General features: G+C 43.7%; 6 protein-coding genes across 6 annotated transcripts in view; 4 read left to right on the top strand and 2 right to left on the bottom strand.

The window, feature by feature from the left end:
- The first annotated feature begins 638 nt into the window (after window positions 1–638).
- On the top strand, window positions 639–1,507 carry LOC117900835 (serine protease 1). The gene has a single exon (XM_034811346.1). It carries the CDS (start codon window positions 671–673, stop codon window positions 1,469–1,471), a length of 801 nt encoding a protein of 266 aa, XP_034667237.1. The 5' UTR covers window positions 639–670; the 3' UTR covers window positions 1,472–1,507.
- Window positions 1,508–2,375: 868 nt separating this feature from the next.
- LOC117900834 (serine protease 1) lies at window positions 2,376–3,274 on the top strand. Its single transcript, XM_034811345.1, has one exon. It carries the CDS (start codon window positions 2,403–2,405, stop codon window positions 3,231–3,233), a length of 831 nt encoding a protein of 276 aa, XP_034667236.1. The 5' UTR covers window positions 2,376–2,402; the 3' UTR covers window positions 3,234–3,274.
- A 955-nt stretch (window positions 3,275–4,229) lies between these two features.
- LOC117901609 (serine protease 1) lies at window positions 4,230–5,060 on the top strand. The gene has a single exon (XM_034812428.1). The coding sequence runs from the start codon at window positions 4,259–4,261 to the stop codon at window positions 5,033–5,035; it is 777 nt and encodes a 258-aa protein (XP_034668319.1). The 5' UTR covers window positions 4,230–4,258; the 3' UTR covers window positions 5,036–5,060.
- Window positions 5,061–13,685: 8,625 nt separating this feature from the next.
- Window positions 13,686–14,159, bottom strand: LOC117901442 (histone H2B). Its single transcript, XM_034812185.1, has one exon. It carries the CDS (start codon window positions 14,108–14,110, stop codon window positions 13,739–13,741), a length of 372 nt encoding a protein of 123 aa, XP_034668076.1. The 5' UTR covers window positions 14,111–14,159; the 3' UTR covers window positions 13,686–13,738.
- A 127-nt stretch (window positions 14,160–14,286) lies between these two features.
- LOC117901441 (histone H2A) lies at window positions 14,287–14,785 on the top strand. The gene has a single exon (XM_034812184.1). It carries the CDS (start codon window positions 14,336–14,338, stop codon window positions 14,708–14,710), a length of 375 nt encoding a protein of 124 aa, XP_034668075.1. The 5' UTR covers window positions 14,287–14,335; the 3' UTR covers window positions 14,711–14,785.
- A 69-nt stretch (window positions 14,786–14,854) lies between these two features.
- Window positions 14,855–14,919, bottom strand: part of LOC117901248 (histone H2B-like) — an 810-nt gene continuing 745 nt past the window's right edge. The window contains exon 2 of the mRNA XM_034811929.1: window positions 14,855–14,863. Within this exon, the coding sequence (XP_034667820.1) occupies window positions 14,855–14,863 (9 nt within the window). The remainder of the gene's footprint in view (window positions 14,864–14,919) is intronic.

The following is a 14,919-nucleotide window of genomic DNA, read 5'->3' as shown; positions in this document are numbered from 1 at the left end:
AAAATAGCACTGGAAATTATCTTTATGGACTCCATAATATAGAGCCATCCTTCCAATTTTCCTCTTTAGTTAAAAAATAAAATTACCCACGAAAGCTTTCACCTGAAAGTTTCCGAATATTTATGAATTCATTTAAATACCCACTGGTCGAAAATGGGTTAAGGGTTCGCTGTCCATAGCCTGAAATCATATTCTCAGATTTTGATATTCGGTTTAATATTGAAAGCTATCTAAGACTTTCAGTAGCTAACATACAATTTTATCCGATAGATAATTTAGTTCTACCATAAACGCATTATTTAGAGTGACTGCCTTTAATGAGAGTTATTTGGTGGCGCAGAATCCGTGTTAGATGTAAGAATTTCAATGGTGCTCTTTGAGCTTGCTGATTCCGTTTTCGCTAAGAATTTCCATTATTTGAATGTACCACTTATCAAATATAAACTTGTAGGCTGAAAAATTGTTTAAATAAAATCCGTTATCTATGTAGATGCTTAAGAGCAATATGACAGACGGAAATACGTTATCTATTTATTTAAAAAATTTCAATATACTCTTAATGAGAGGATAACTTCAAGTGGGGACACTCAAGCGTAAGGAATGACTTTGATAAGAAGTTTGTATAAAAGGGTCTGTTTGCCACACATTGGCCAGGAGTTACTCAGTCACCATGAAAGTGTTCGTTGTATTGGCTCTAGCTTTGGCCGCCGTCTCTGCCGAGACTGTCCAGCAGGTTTACCCCAAGGATCTGCCCAAGGATACCAAGATCAATGGCCGCATTGTCAACGGCTACCCTGCCTATGAGGGCAAGGCCCCTTACACCGTTGGACTGGGTTTCAGCGGCAACGGCGGCTGGTGGTGCGGTGGTTCCATCATTGCCCACGACTGGGTCCTGACTGCTGCTCACTGCACCAACGGAGCCAGCCAGGTGACCGTCTACTACGGCGCGACCTGGCGCACCAACGCCCAGTTCACCCACACCATTGGCAGCGGCAACTTCATCCAGAACAACAGATGGCCCAACGACAACGGCAACGACATCGCCTTGATCCGCACTCCACACGTGGACTTCTGGCACATGGTCAACAAGGTCGAGCTGCCCAGCTACAACAATCGCTACAACATGTACGATGGCTCATGGGCCGTGGCCTGCGGCTGGGGTCTTACCACCGCCGGCTCCCAGCCCGACTGGATGGAGTGTGTCGATCTGCAGATCATCAGCAACTCTGAGTGCTCCAAGACTTATGGCAACCAGCCCGATGGCATCCTCTGCGTCTCCACCTCTGGCGGCAAGTCCACCTGCTCGGGTGACTCTGGCGGCCCTCTGGTCCTCCACGACGGCGGCAGACTGGTTGGTGTCACCTCCTGGGTCGCTGGCAATGGCTGCACCGCTGGTCTTCCCTCTGGCTTCACTCGCGTCACCAACCAATTGGATTGGATTCGCGACAACTCTGGAGTTGCATACTACTAAGTCCGGTTTAAATTTTCAATAAAATAAATGCATTAACAAAATAAATTTGGATTAATATTAATATATGTATGTATGTATGTACATACACTGTATGTATTTATAAGATTACCAGGATTGAAATGACCCGTCCGCCGATGAATCCAATGTTTGTCGTCTTCAGCGATCGTACAAGGTGGACCCTTTCATCTCGCTTTCTCTCGGAGAGTTTCAACTGTACAGACTTTGGTAGACTGTAATAAGTAAAAGGAACGAATGGGTTACTTAATAAATACTACTATATCGGAAACACTTGAATATTTTTAATTTTGGTGTCGTAAACTCTTCTTTCTGGGTGTTAGGTACATAAAAATCCAGCGTAAAACTAGAATATCCTTTATGGCTTTGAGTATTAGGCATAAAAAGATGTTGGGCTTAAGTAAAAATACAAAACTATTTAATAAAACTGATAAAACTCTCTCAGTCCTCAGTTGTCCATCAACGTATTTTTAAATAAAATATTTTGTAGCAAAATAATAAATATTAATTTGAGCCTTAAATAATTATTTAAATGATGTAACTTTAAAAAGGTTTCTGTTTTATCTGAAGTATTCTTGTGCAAATCAGTAACTTTTCGTTTTAATTGGTCGCATCCTCTTTGGCTTCGAGTTGGCTTAAATTAATCTGCTTGGAGTACGCTATGAATGGGCGGGCAATCAGGACTTATCGGGGTATCAGCTCGACGACTCTGAATGAGTAGCACAATCTCTTAATGAACCAACAGAGTGGCTACGAGGAGACTGGCATGAGCCACACAAACTCGAAGATAAGATTGCCGGTGTAAGTGGATTGAACTTTTACGTATCTATTGTCCATCTCTAATTTGATAGCCCGAATCCCGGTATATAAATCACTGTCGGAACTGGCGGTATTCAGTTGTATTCATCTATCCAATATGAAACTGTTCCTCTCTGTACTGGCCGTGGCTATTGCCTGCGCCTCTGCTATGCCGCAGCAGGCGGAGCCTGTGGCAGCGAAGGACGCAGTCCTTGGCTCAGCCCCTGGCTCCATTGAGGGTCGCATTACCAACGGTTATCCTGCCCACGAGGGTAAGGTGCCATACGTCGTTGGCCTGGGCTTCAGCAGTGGCAGCGGCGGCTGGTGGTGCGGTGGATCCATCATCGGCAACACGTGGGTGGTTACAGCCGCCCACTGCACCCACGGCGCCGACTCCGTGACCATCTACTACGGCGCCCTGTGGCGCCTGCAGGCCCAGTACACCCACACCGTGCGCAGCGGCAGCTTCAGACAGCACTCCAACTACAACACCAACAACCTGAACAACGACATCTCGCTGATCAACACCCCACACGTGGACTTCTGGCATCTGGTCAACAAGGTGGAGCTGCCCAGCTACAATGACCGCTACAACACCTACTCCGGTTGGTGGGCTCTGGCCTCCGGCTGGGGCAAGACATCCGACAACGGCGGCGTGTCTGACTACTTGAACTGCGTCGACTCTCAGATCATTGACCGTTCTGCCTGCTCAGGCGTGTACGGCACAGATGTGGTCACCGACAACGTCATTTGCACCTCCACTCCTGGCGGCAAGTCAACCTGCTCCGGTGACTCTGGCGGCCCCCTGGTCATCCATGACGGCGGCAGACTGGTTGGTGTGACCTCCTTCGTTGCCTCCAACGGATGCACCGCTGGTCTGCCCGATGGCTTCACCCGTGTCACCAGCTACCTGGACTGGATCCGTGACCACACCGGCATCTCCTACTAAATTCTAAACTCTTGAAATAAATCAATCGCAACACTACGAAATAGTTTACGATTCTTATTACGTTTCTACGGGACAGGGATTGACGTGGTCAGACTTCGTCCGTCTAGACATGGCCGCCTTATCGTATGGGAAAGTACTCTCTACGTCCTATCTTAATTAGGAATCCCTTATCTGCCGCATTTTCAATAGAATCTTAGGGATTTGTTTACTTTGAATTTCGATAAAAGAGCCAAATTAATTGCACAGCCTTCAAAATATTGGATATCTTTTTTTTCGCATGAAAACCAATCCTATATCTTAGGCTAATTAAATATATTCCACATATATTAAATTTATCTATTATATTCCTTTCCATCGCACCAAGTACTATAAGTTTAGGTGAAGCATATGCCATATGCCATCGATGGGAATACAATGACGAGGAGGAAATTCGAATTCATTTCGAATTTCATTCAACACGGATTATGAATTACTTAACAGTATTAAATGTGTGAATGTACATATGTACATACATATGTACATACATATGTACATACATATGTACATACATATATTCAGATAAGTAAATATGATCTTTTTTGAATTTTTGTTTAGCATGAACCTATTTGAGATGGATCATTATAAACAAAACTTCGAATACTGATTAGATAGAGAATTTTAATTTCCAGCAGAGAGATATCGCACAACGGAAGCAATAAATTTTTAAATGTTTAAAAGTATTTTCATGAAAAGGCGTAAAACGTTCCGATTTGTCCCACACTGAAGTTAATACTTCCCTTAGTTTTTGTTATGTTTAGTAGATTCCCTGTTAACTTTAATGTACTCGCCGTAGAACAAAAGTTTGCACCGAGGTGAAGTGGCTGCTGACTAAGTCCTTATCGAAGACATGGTTATTGGAGGCTTGAGGAATATTTACGAACCAATTCAACTTGAAGATAGGTACATATGGAGCAACCCAATGGGGTCCGAGCTGGCGCCTATATAAAGACCGATTCAAAACAGCAGAAGCAAGTGCTGACATCAACATGAAGGTGTTCATTACTATTCTGGCTCTGGCCGTGGCCTCTGCCTCGGCCTTCGATGAGAAGGTGTTCATCAAGGACGTGCCCAAGTCCAGCAAGATCGAGGGACGCGTCACCAACGGCTACGCCGCTCCCGAGGGCAAGGCTCCGTACACCGTTGGACTTGGTTTCAGCGGCGGCTGGTGGTGCGGTGGCTCCATCATCGCCCACGACTGGGTCCTCACTGCTGAGCACTGCATCGGAGATGCTGCTTCCGTGACTGTCTACTTCGGTGCCACTTGGCGTACCAACGCCCAGTTCACCCACACTGTCGGCAACGGCAACTTTATCAAACACAACAACGCCGACATCGCTCTGATCCGCATCCCTCACGTGGACTTCTGGCACATGGTCAACAAGGTCGAGCTGCCCAGCTACAACGATCGCAACAACAACTACAACGAATGGTGGGCCGTCGCCTGCGGCTGGGGTGGAACCTATGATGGCAGTCCCCTTCCCGACTGGCTCCAGTGCGCCGATCTGCAGATCGTCCACAACGAGGAGTGCGGCTGGACCTACGGCTCCGTCGGCGACAACATCATCTGCACCAGGACCGTCGATGGCAAATCGATCTGTGGCGGTGACTCTGGTGGCCCCCTGGTCACACACGACGGCAATAAACTTGTCGGTGTCAGCAACTTCGTCTCCAGCAATGGTTGCCAGTCGGGTGCTCCAGCTGGCTTCCAGCGTGTCACCTACCACTTGGACTGGATTCGTGACCACACTGGCATTTCATACTAATTCTGAATAAATCGAACATTGAAAATATTTTACGCTTAGTGCATTTAATTTGAACATTAAAGACATTAGAGAAACAATAAGCATGAGGTAGGATGCAATGGATTTACATTTAGAATTTACAATCACCGGCTGTGATGCCACCGAACTGGATTTTCTTAGCACTGCAAAATACAATTTTTTTAAACGAGTTTAACCACTGTGCACTACGACCCCAAAAGAGCGAGAAAGAGAGAGTAGGTAATAGAGCGAAGATCAGCAGCTGCGGCAAATTCCCAAATCATCGAAGAGACGGAAACAAACGGTAAACTCACGAAAGAGGAGACACCGATAGAATAGTCAAAAAATAAGAGTGAGAGTAGGCTGTCGACCCAACGGTTAATGCGTAAGAACAGTGAGCACCGAGAGAGATAAACCATACAATGTGCATACAAAAATACAAATGTTTTTAAGATTCACCCTAATTGGTGTATGTATGTAGACAGTAAAAGTTTCGGAAAATAGATTCTATCGATTTTTGCTTTGAGATAAATGTAAGTGGTAGAGCTATGTGGGTATGAAAGGTTGTTATTTTTGAGTAAATATTTGCCAAAATGGATCAGAAATAATCTTAAAATAATCCTAATAAGGCTTAAAGTAAATTAATTACATTTTTTTTTTTCAAAAATAGGTTTTGTTAAATAAGATTACTTTGGTACTTATTAAGGTCATTGAATGCAATATATAAGAGTTGGATAACTAGTTGTCACCCCGTGCCAGTTCTAGAGTCATTCGCAATAAAATGGCGTTACTCCTCTTGCTAATACATACATACATATGTACATGTATATTGCCTTTGGCCAGAGCCCCAGATCAGAGACAACAATTTTGCAAATATGTATGAATGTATGTATGTGTGTCTGTGTTATTGTTCCTTTGTTTTTAGCTTATTTGGTTTTTTAGGTGGACATTTGAATGTTTGCCTTTTGCCCGCAATGATTTGTATTGAGCAGTCTATTTATCTTTTGTATGGCTTCATATTTGTTCATTGTGATGCTTTCCCTATTCAAATGCTCATAATTGTATTTTAATGCTTCCGTACATATTTGGATGTTCACAATTGTGTTGTTTTCGCCCATGCACAAATCATAACAGCAATTACCTCGCACGCATAGCCAGAATCCGCAGCTGCACACGCATACATCGATGCGATCCGTTTTTGCATTGGACGGGCGCATCGCGTGATCTTATTCCATTTTGGGCTCGACTTCTTTTCCTTGGGTTTAGTCGGTTGAGAATTGCAGCTGCGATCGGCCGCATATTCATTGCCGCTTAGATATGGAGGCCCTCCTGCTTGCTCATTCTCTTTCGCTCGGCCACATGCCTCTTTCTCTGAGGAATGTGGTAGAGTGTACGTCAGTATTCAAGAGGCCCGGCCCTCCTTCTTGCTCATTCTCTTTCGCTCTACCACATGCCTCTTGCACTGAGGAATGTGGTTGAGTGTAGAAAAAATTTACAAAATATGAGGAATGTGGTTGTATATGTAGTAAAAATTTAAAATACATACATACATATGTAAAAATATGCATACATACATATGTATGTATGTATTTTAAATTGAAATTTAAAATTTTAAATACATACATATGTACATATCTAGACTGTGTCGAATGCTTTCTCAAAGTCAAGAGCACACGTTATTGTGGCACGTTTGTGGGATATGTAGGTTCTCAAAGACGAAATCATTTACTGCAATGAATGCACGGTTGGTCGATGATTTCGCCCTAAAGCCTTACTGAGAATCCTTCAGCGTGTCATTTGAGTCCATGTGCTTCTGTATTTGTCCCATTATAATTTTTTCCAGCAGCAGACTTATTGCAGATAGAAGGGTAATTGGTCTGTAGCCCCGGAGGCTGAGCGGACTTGTTCCTAATTTTTGGATAGCGATGATTCTGCTATTCTTCGACTCGGACGGAAAGTCCGTCATCAGAAAGATGCTTGTGCCTTCTGTTCCCACGGTTTTCTTCGAGTCTTTATATTTTAGAATGTCGAACTGGATTTCTGATTTTGGCCCGAGTCCCATGAGTGGGGCTTCACAGTTGCCGTCTGCTGTTCTGGAAATATTAAATGTAGTTTTGCATGTGTTTAACGTTGGGGATATGGTTTGGGCTATGTTTTGATTAACATAGCCTGAGTGTGCTCTAAGGACAGGGTCTGGGTCGGTGATGTTAGCGTTCTTGCTATGGACTCTTTCAAAGGACCACGCGAGGGCATTGATTTTGTCGAAGGTGGTGCTAATGGTTGGGGATGTGCTGTAGTCCAGGTCGATAAGGGCTGCTTCTTCATTCGTCAGTTGGATATCCTGCGCAAGTTGCTCTTTTGGCGGCGTGTTAGAATTTAGAGCTTGGAGTGTTTTGTGGCTGACTTTGCTTGGATTTAGTTTGCGTAACTTTTGGTCTATTGCTTTTAGTTCTGCAAACTCCACATGGCAGGTAATCTGTATGTCCAAGTCTTTTATGGTGTTATTTATTTGCGTCCGTTGGCTGGCTGTCAGTGTGGATGTGCGGCGGAAAAGAGCACGTCTGAGCTTTCGTTTCCTTTTAATAAGGTTTAGGCAGTGTTGGCTAAGTCGGACAATCGGATTGTTGGGGTTGTTCGGGCTAATGGTGATTTTTGGGATTGCTTCACTGGACTCTAAAGCTCTGCCTATTGCATTTGTTAGTGTTCGGACGTGGCTATCTATGTCAGCTGAGTTTATGTTTCGGGTGTTTGGGATTTGTCTTAGGTTCTGTAGGATGATTGTGTTCCAGTGGATGCGGTTTATTTTTTGGAAGTTATGTAGTGTTCTTGGTTGGTTGTATGTTAGTCGGTTGTGTCCTAGATTTATGTTGATAGTTATGCCAAAGTGGTCTGAGGGGAAGTCTTTGATGGTTTTGCAGCCGAATGTATGTGTGTGGTTGTCTATTGGTATCGATGATGACGTAATGAAGAAGTCTATGGAGGAGTCTCCCGTCGGATTTGGTCGTGTGGGTTCGTCGGTTGGGAGTAAGTTTAGGAAAGGTTGGTCTGCTAGCCATTCCTCCAGCCTATTTCCTGATGAGTTCAAGTGGTTTGGACTGTGCGAGGGTCTGTTCCAAGTTGGATGTTTCGCATTCAAGTCACATCCGATTATGAGCTCGTGTTCCTCTAGTTTGGTCAGCGAGTGCATAAGTATGTCCATGTCTGAGCCTAGTAGAGGATGTTGAGGGCGCAGGTAGAGTGCAACTGCAACAAGCCCGGATCTTGCGTTGTGTCTGTTGGTGTGAAATATCTGCACTGCCACAGCTTCGATGTATTGCATTTGGTCAATTTTCACCCGTTCGTATTTTAGACCGTTTCTCACGCAGATGGCTACTGAGGTTTTAGGGCTTCTTGAGTTGTTCGTCGTTGATGAAACCAAGCTTGGCACCTGTTGTCTTATGAATTGATAATTTCTGAGCCCGGGTGAATGCGTACTTCTCAGATTGTGCTCGGCGAGCAGCATCAAATCTGGCCTGTGTTTGTTTAGTAGCTCGTTGAGTTCGTTCCTCTTTCTGAGTTGAACGATGCCATTGAGGCTTTGGAACATTATTTTCACTGACATTTAAGTTGAGTGCGATTTGGATCAGAATGTCGAGAATTAGCTGTTGTTTCTCTTTTTTGTCCGACCTGGTGTTGGGGTACTTCTTGACCAGGGACTGCATGATGTCGAAGCAGGTAAGCAGATCTTTTCCAAAAGCATCCACTGAGTCTCCGTTCAGTTGTTCGAAAGAGAAACTGGCGTTGTTTTCAGCCTTTTGTCTCTCTTGTCGAACTCTCGGGGTTACTTTGGGTTGTGCAGGTGTTTGAGTTGGTCCGGTTTTAGCTGCTGAGGCATAGCTTCGTCCCTTTTCTACTCTGCTTTGAGGAGGTGCTGGAGTTGCGATTGTCTTATCGGCTCTCTTCTGTGTGAGGTTTTGCCGTTCTGCAACTTTCTTCACGTATCCCATATGTACGGGGCAAATCTTTGCATTGGCCGTATGGTTACCTGCGCAGTTAACGCATTGGGTTTTTTGGGCCGGGTCCTCTTGGCCATCGTTACCTTCCCTTTTCTTGAGGCTGCATTGGCCTGGGGCATGCGTTTTCGTGCACTTGACACAACGGAATGCCATTTTGCAATTGCTTGCAACATGGCAAAACGTTGGCAATTGTGGCATTGCTTGATTGCGTTTGGGTGCGGCTTGAATCCCTCTACGCTAATGCGGCAGTTTAGGAGTACCATCTGTACCATCCACAGTTTTTCCTTGTATGCCCTGACTGACCTTATGGTCAGTTCAGGTACGGCCTCATCAAGGGCTTCTTTTACTTCCTCCGAGGTGTAACTTCGAGAGGCAGCTTTCTTATAATAACCGTATGCGGCTTTATTTGTTTAGGTGTGTAACTGTAGTACAGCACCTTGTTCTTGTTGAAGTTCTCCTTGGTTAGATTGAACTCTGCCAGGGAGAAGACCTTCACGTTTATAACATTTTTGTTCACTATATTTAGTGTGAACTTTTTTCGTATGTCACAATGACCGGTAGACCTTTTTCTTTTAAAGGTTCTGCTACCGGCTGTTTCCTGGGCGTTGATTTTTTTACCACGGTAAATCCAGTAGGTTTAGGTGCTGTTGGTAGGCTCGGATATTCATCTTGGCCTAACTTTTCCTCACTTGGGGCTTGGTTGGTTGAGGCACTGGGTTTCTCCTTGTCTCTTGCTGCTTTCTTTGGTGGTGAGGGTTTGGTGTTTGTTGTAGTTTTGTTTTGTTTGGGGGTGGATGCTGGTGTTGATATTGGTGATGATTTTACCGTAGTCTTTCCTGTTTTATTCAGGGCTTCGAAATATTCCTGAAATTTCAGGTGCTCTGCACGTAGAAATTTCAGCTCTTCCATGATGGATTCCATCTCATCACGGTCGACCATCAACAGTTTCGTTTTCCATCTCGTTATCACTTATGTCGCTATTTTCGTTTTCTGAGGTGGACGCTCTGGGTCACGCCCGTCGGCGTGGTGGAATCGATATCTCGTGTGGTGTAAGATGAGGTTTTTGTCTTCGTCATACATACATATGTGTAAGTGGCTTATGTGATGGGCAGTCAGGCACTCAGTGGGGTAGTGTGCTTTCAATGAGTTTCTTCAGTATTTGGAACATACATTCATACATACATAAGTCTGCCTATCCTTGTGGTTTCGGTTAATGCGTAGAGCCGCTTGCTCAACATGCAATGGCTTGACAATTCATCTCGGCTTTGGGTGCCACAGCACTAACAGAATTGAAGCAGCAACAAAGCCACATGTCTCATGCATGACGCCATTGACTTGTGAAAAGCGCTGGGACTGAAGAAAAAAAAAATCATTTAACTATGGGTATACATACATATATACGTTTTCTTAAAGTCCCTTGCTCACCTCAGACTGACGTCTGACCATCTCTTTCTAGCTCATGTCAGCTAACTTAAAGTTGAGACCTTTCACTTACGCACATGCACACATAAACACACACACTCAAGATTTGTCTGGAATTTTCTGGAAAAAAGCTGCGCACAATTTTCTTTCCGTTTTGCTTTGTTCTTCTTAAACGCCATCTTTGGGCAATGCCGAGCCGAGGCCCCGAATATTTACTCGGAAGACAGACGGACTTGACAACGTAGACTAAAAAGATTTTTCAATTCCATGTCATTCTCATTTGATGAATTCGCCTCACGTGGTCAAATCAATTTGAAGTGTTGGGACTAGTCGCATACAATTTTCCACATTTGTTAAACTTTTCAGAATGTTTGCTGATCCCCGAAAAATGGCTTCTTCCGACGCTCCCTTCTTTGTCTGAATTTTGTGAGTTTTTTTGCGGTCCACACATGCACACCCACACGCTATTCAGTACACCAGAACGTACATACATATGCATGTGTGTATACAAAAACACCATTCTTGCGCTCCAAACATTTTTCCAAGTTTGCTTCAAGCGCCAATGAGATTCGGCCCACTGTGTCGCGCGCAAGCAAATGAGACCACAAAACAGACACGCAAGATGCTTACTTCAGCTGCTCACGGCGATCACCGTCGCAGTGATTGCGCATCTATGGCCGCCATTTTGGTCATAAATGTATGTACAGGGCCGTGCCAAGGAATACTTGCGCCCGGTGCGCAGCTGTAAAATAGCCCCCAACCTTTTTATTGAAATCTTTATATGTACATATGTATGTATGTATGTAGTTTCGAGTCCAAGTCGACGCCCCTAAATTTTGGTGCTCGGCACCAAACCGGTGGCGGTGCCCAACCGCAATCAGAGCGCGCTCTTATTGTTTTTAAGGCAGCAATCTAAAAAATAATTACAAACTCCTTTTAAAAATGTTTTTTATATTCGGTACTCGAGCAGTTTGTGAGTTACGCCCATATGACGTTTGTCTCGTGTACATATTTACATATGTATATACATATGTATGTACATCTATGTATGTACATCTATGTATGTATGTACCTAACAATAATACATACATATGTAAATAATAGTAATAATACATTCATATTATAATTATCTTACATCAAATGGCAAGCAACTTAACCATTCTGAAAAGCTGATATGTAGATATGTACAGCTGTGAGAAGTTATGTAGATATAGATGACAGGTGTAGAAAAAATTGAAAATTTCATATGTAAAATTAAAAAAAAACGAGAAGGGACGTGTGAGACGCTTCTTACGCGTCACAACTTTTATACCCGGCACTCAGTACTACATCTGTACATTAGCGGTTATTTGTCAAATTTTAAATTTTTTCTTCATCTGTCATCTACATCTACAACACTTCTCACACCAACACGCTCCTTTAGCTCGCCCCCCTTCCCTAGACCCACACACTGCAGACTCACGACAGAGGCAGAGCCAGCGGCAGACGGCCAGTGTGCTGCTATAAGCTGTGGGACGGGGTGGGTTTGGCCACTGAAAATTATTCTTCATTGTGGCTATAATAATGATCCAATTGGATCCCAATTTGGTGATCTGATAGATATGGTCATTCCCTACGGAATGGCGTTTAGTTTTCAGCTATCTTCAAAATTGTAGCTTTGGGAGGTTTTCGCCCTCTTGCGGAGGCGTAAGGGGGCGCGGCTCATTTTTGAAATACACTTGTAACAGTGTGAGCACACAGAAGTATGGATGCAAAATTTGGTGGCTCTAGCTTTTATGGTCTCTGAGATCCAGGCGCTCAACAAGACGGACGGACAGACGGACAGACGGACGGACAGACAGACATGGCTCAATCGACTCGGCTATTGATGCTGATCAAGAATATATATACTTTATGGGGTCGGAAACGTTTCCTTCTGTGCGTTACATACATTCACTTTGTGCACAAATACAATATACCCTATTTACTCTTCGAGTACCGGGTATAAAAACAATGTGGTACTGGTATACTGACTGAGGCGTAAGAAGCGTCTTACACGTCCGTTCTCGTTTTTTCTAATATTCCCCCAACATTGGTCAAAGCAGACCAGGGCTCGGCACGGCCCTACCTAAAGGGTATAGGACAAGGCGCTGCTGCTGCGCTGCCGCTTACGTACCCGCGTATTACAGCGATTCGTATCAATACCAATATAATTGGTTTTAATTGTATGGGTGCCGAACCCTGATGCAGACTCATCGTCGTGCGACCAATTGCGCTGTAGCGATTAAAAACCAAAAAAATATAATATACTTTTCAGTATATTTTCCTGTCGAAATCGTGTTGACGGTATTTTTTGAGAATGGTGCATTTCGGCAGCATACTATTTTTATTTAGTTTTTACGATATATCGATATATTTATATTTTAAATATGATATATTTGAAATGAGTATCTATATTTTTAAGCATGCTAAAACCCTTCCAAGCGGCTAATAGATCAAGTCAGGAGATCATAAGTGTGAGCGCGGACCTATCGATAAAATATACCGCGTGACCCTCAGAATTATACCACAATATACTTTCATTTTCAACATACATCGTTATTACATCGTAACTATAACAATGTGCTTCCATGATCGGAAATCATTATTGCTCGATATCGATCTTCGCAATAATATTACTTGCTCGAAATGGTACACGGTGGTGTACATGGTCGCACTTGCACTCGAAATTTTAGATGTATACATCTGAAATGGATTTAAACAAGCCCTTTTCAGGGCTACAAAACTATACGAAAAGAGATACAAATTATCGAGCCTTGCATTACTTATGATAAGCCACAGATATTTATTATTTAATTTAGCCTCCAGTTCAAACTCCTCGACGCAGACGCCGATGTAAAAGAGTTATTCAGAACAGAACCTAGCCGAATAAGAACGTGAGAACTGTTCGCCTGGTGAACGATATACATATGTATGTATGTACTTGAAATGCAGAAATCTTGCAATCACATGATCTACAGCCTATTTAATCCACAAATACATCTTTCCTTGGATGGTGTGCTTCACAGGATTGATCTTCAACATTTTCGTCAGTCTTTCTGTTCTTAAACTTGGTCAGCAGATCGGCTTGTATATGCATGGGCATTCAGTGTATATAGATTGGTTTGAGGTTTCTAGCAAATCGAAGATTGAAGTTAACAGAAGGCTGATATTTATTAAATTGTCAATATTGAAAATGGCATTTCTTTGGAAAAACATTTTGTGGCCCTGAAAAGGGCCTTTTTGGGTTTTGTTCTGCAGAGAAACAAATTTACTTGGAGCTTGTGTACTTGGTGACAGCCTTGGTTCCCTCACTAACAGCGTGCTTGGCCAACTCTCCCGGCAGCAGTAGGCGCACAGCCGTTTGGATTTCCCGACTGGTGATGGTTGAGCGCTTGTTGTAATGAGCCAAGCGAGATGCTTCGGCAGCAATACGCTCGAAGATGTCATTCACAAAGCTGTTCATGATGCTCATCGCTTTCGACGAAATACCAGTGTCAGGGTGGACTTGCTTCAGAACCTTGTAAATGTAGATGGCATAGCTCTCCTTCCTCTTGCGCTTCTTCTTCTTGTCGTTCTTGGTGATGTTCTTCTGAGCCTTTCCAGCCTTTTTGGCTGCCTTTCCACTGGTCTTGGGCGGCATGTTATTTTCACTTCACTTTTACAGTTTACACTTTGTGTACCTGGCTTGGTGGACCACAAAACCTTATACTTTTATTCGGGCAGTCTATTCAGGTTTGAGATACAGACGAAAAACCCACCCCTAGGTTGAACGCCCAGGCTGACGGAAAAAGTATAAATATAGCGACGGGTGTCGGCTTCTCAACATTCGTTTGTGAACAGTGAAAAATAAATATCTGCTATTAAAATGTCTGGACGTGGTAAAGGTGGCAAAGTGAAGGGAAAGGCAAAGTCTCGCTCGAACCGTGCCGGTCTTCAGTTCCCTGTTGGTCGTATTCATCGTCTGCTTCGCAAGGGCAACTATGCCGAGCGTGTCGGTGCTGGCGCTCCTGTTTACCTGGCTGCCGTGATGGAATACTTGGCCGCTGAAGTTCTTGAGTTGGCTGGCAATGCTGCCCGTGACAACAAGAAGACGAGAATTATCCCTCGCCATCTGCAGCTGGCCATCCGCAACGATGAGGAGTTGAACAAGCTGCTCTCAGGCGTCACCATTGCTCAGGGTGGCGTTTTGCCCAACATCCAGGCCGTTCTGCTGCCCAAGAAGACCGAGAAGAAGGCATAAGTGCTCCAATAGCAACAATTTACATTCTTGTACATACACATATAAACCCAAACGTCCTTTTCAGGACGACCAAAACATGACAAAAGAATTAAGAGAATTTTCATAATTTATTATAATTTTAAAGTATAAATAAAATGTAGATATCTATGCAGGCTATACGCTCATTTTAGTTGTTAGCGAAGAGTTGCAGGGAATAAAATAAGTACAGT

The sequence above is a fragment of the Drosophila subobscura genome, chromosome U (genome assembly GCF_008121235.1).
Source record: "Drosophila subobscura isolate 14011-0131.10 chromosome U, UCBerk_Dsub_1.0, whole genome shotgun sequence".
Lineage (NCBI taxonomy): Eukaryota > Metazoa > Arthropoda > Insecta > Diptera > Drosophilidae > Drosophila > Drosophila subobscura.
The sequence above is the reverse complement of the archived record's forward strand: the minus strand, read 5'-3'. Positions and strand labels throughout refer to the sequence as shown.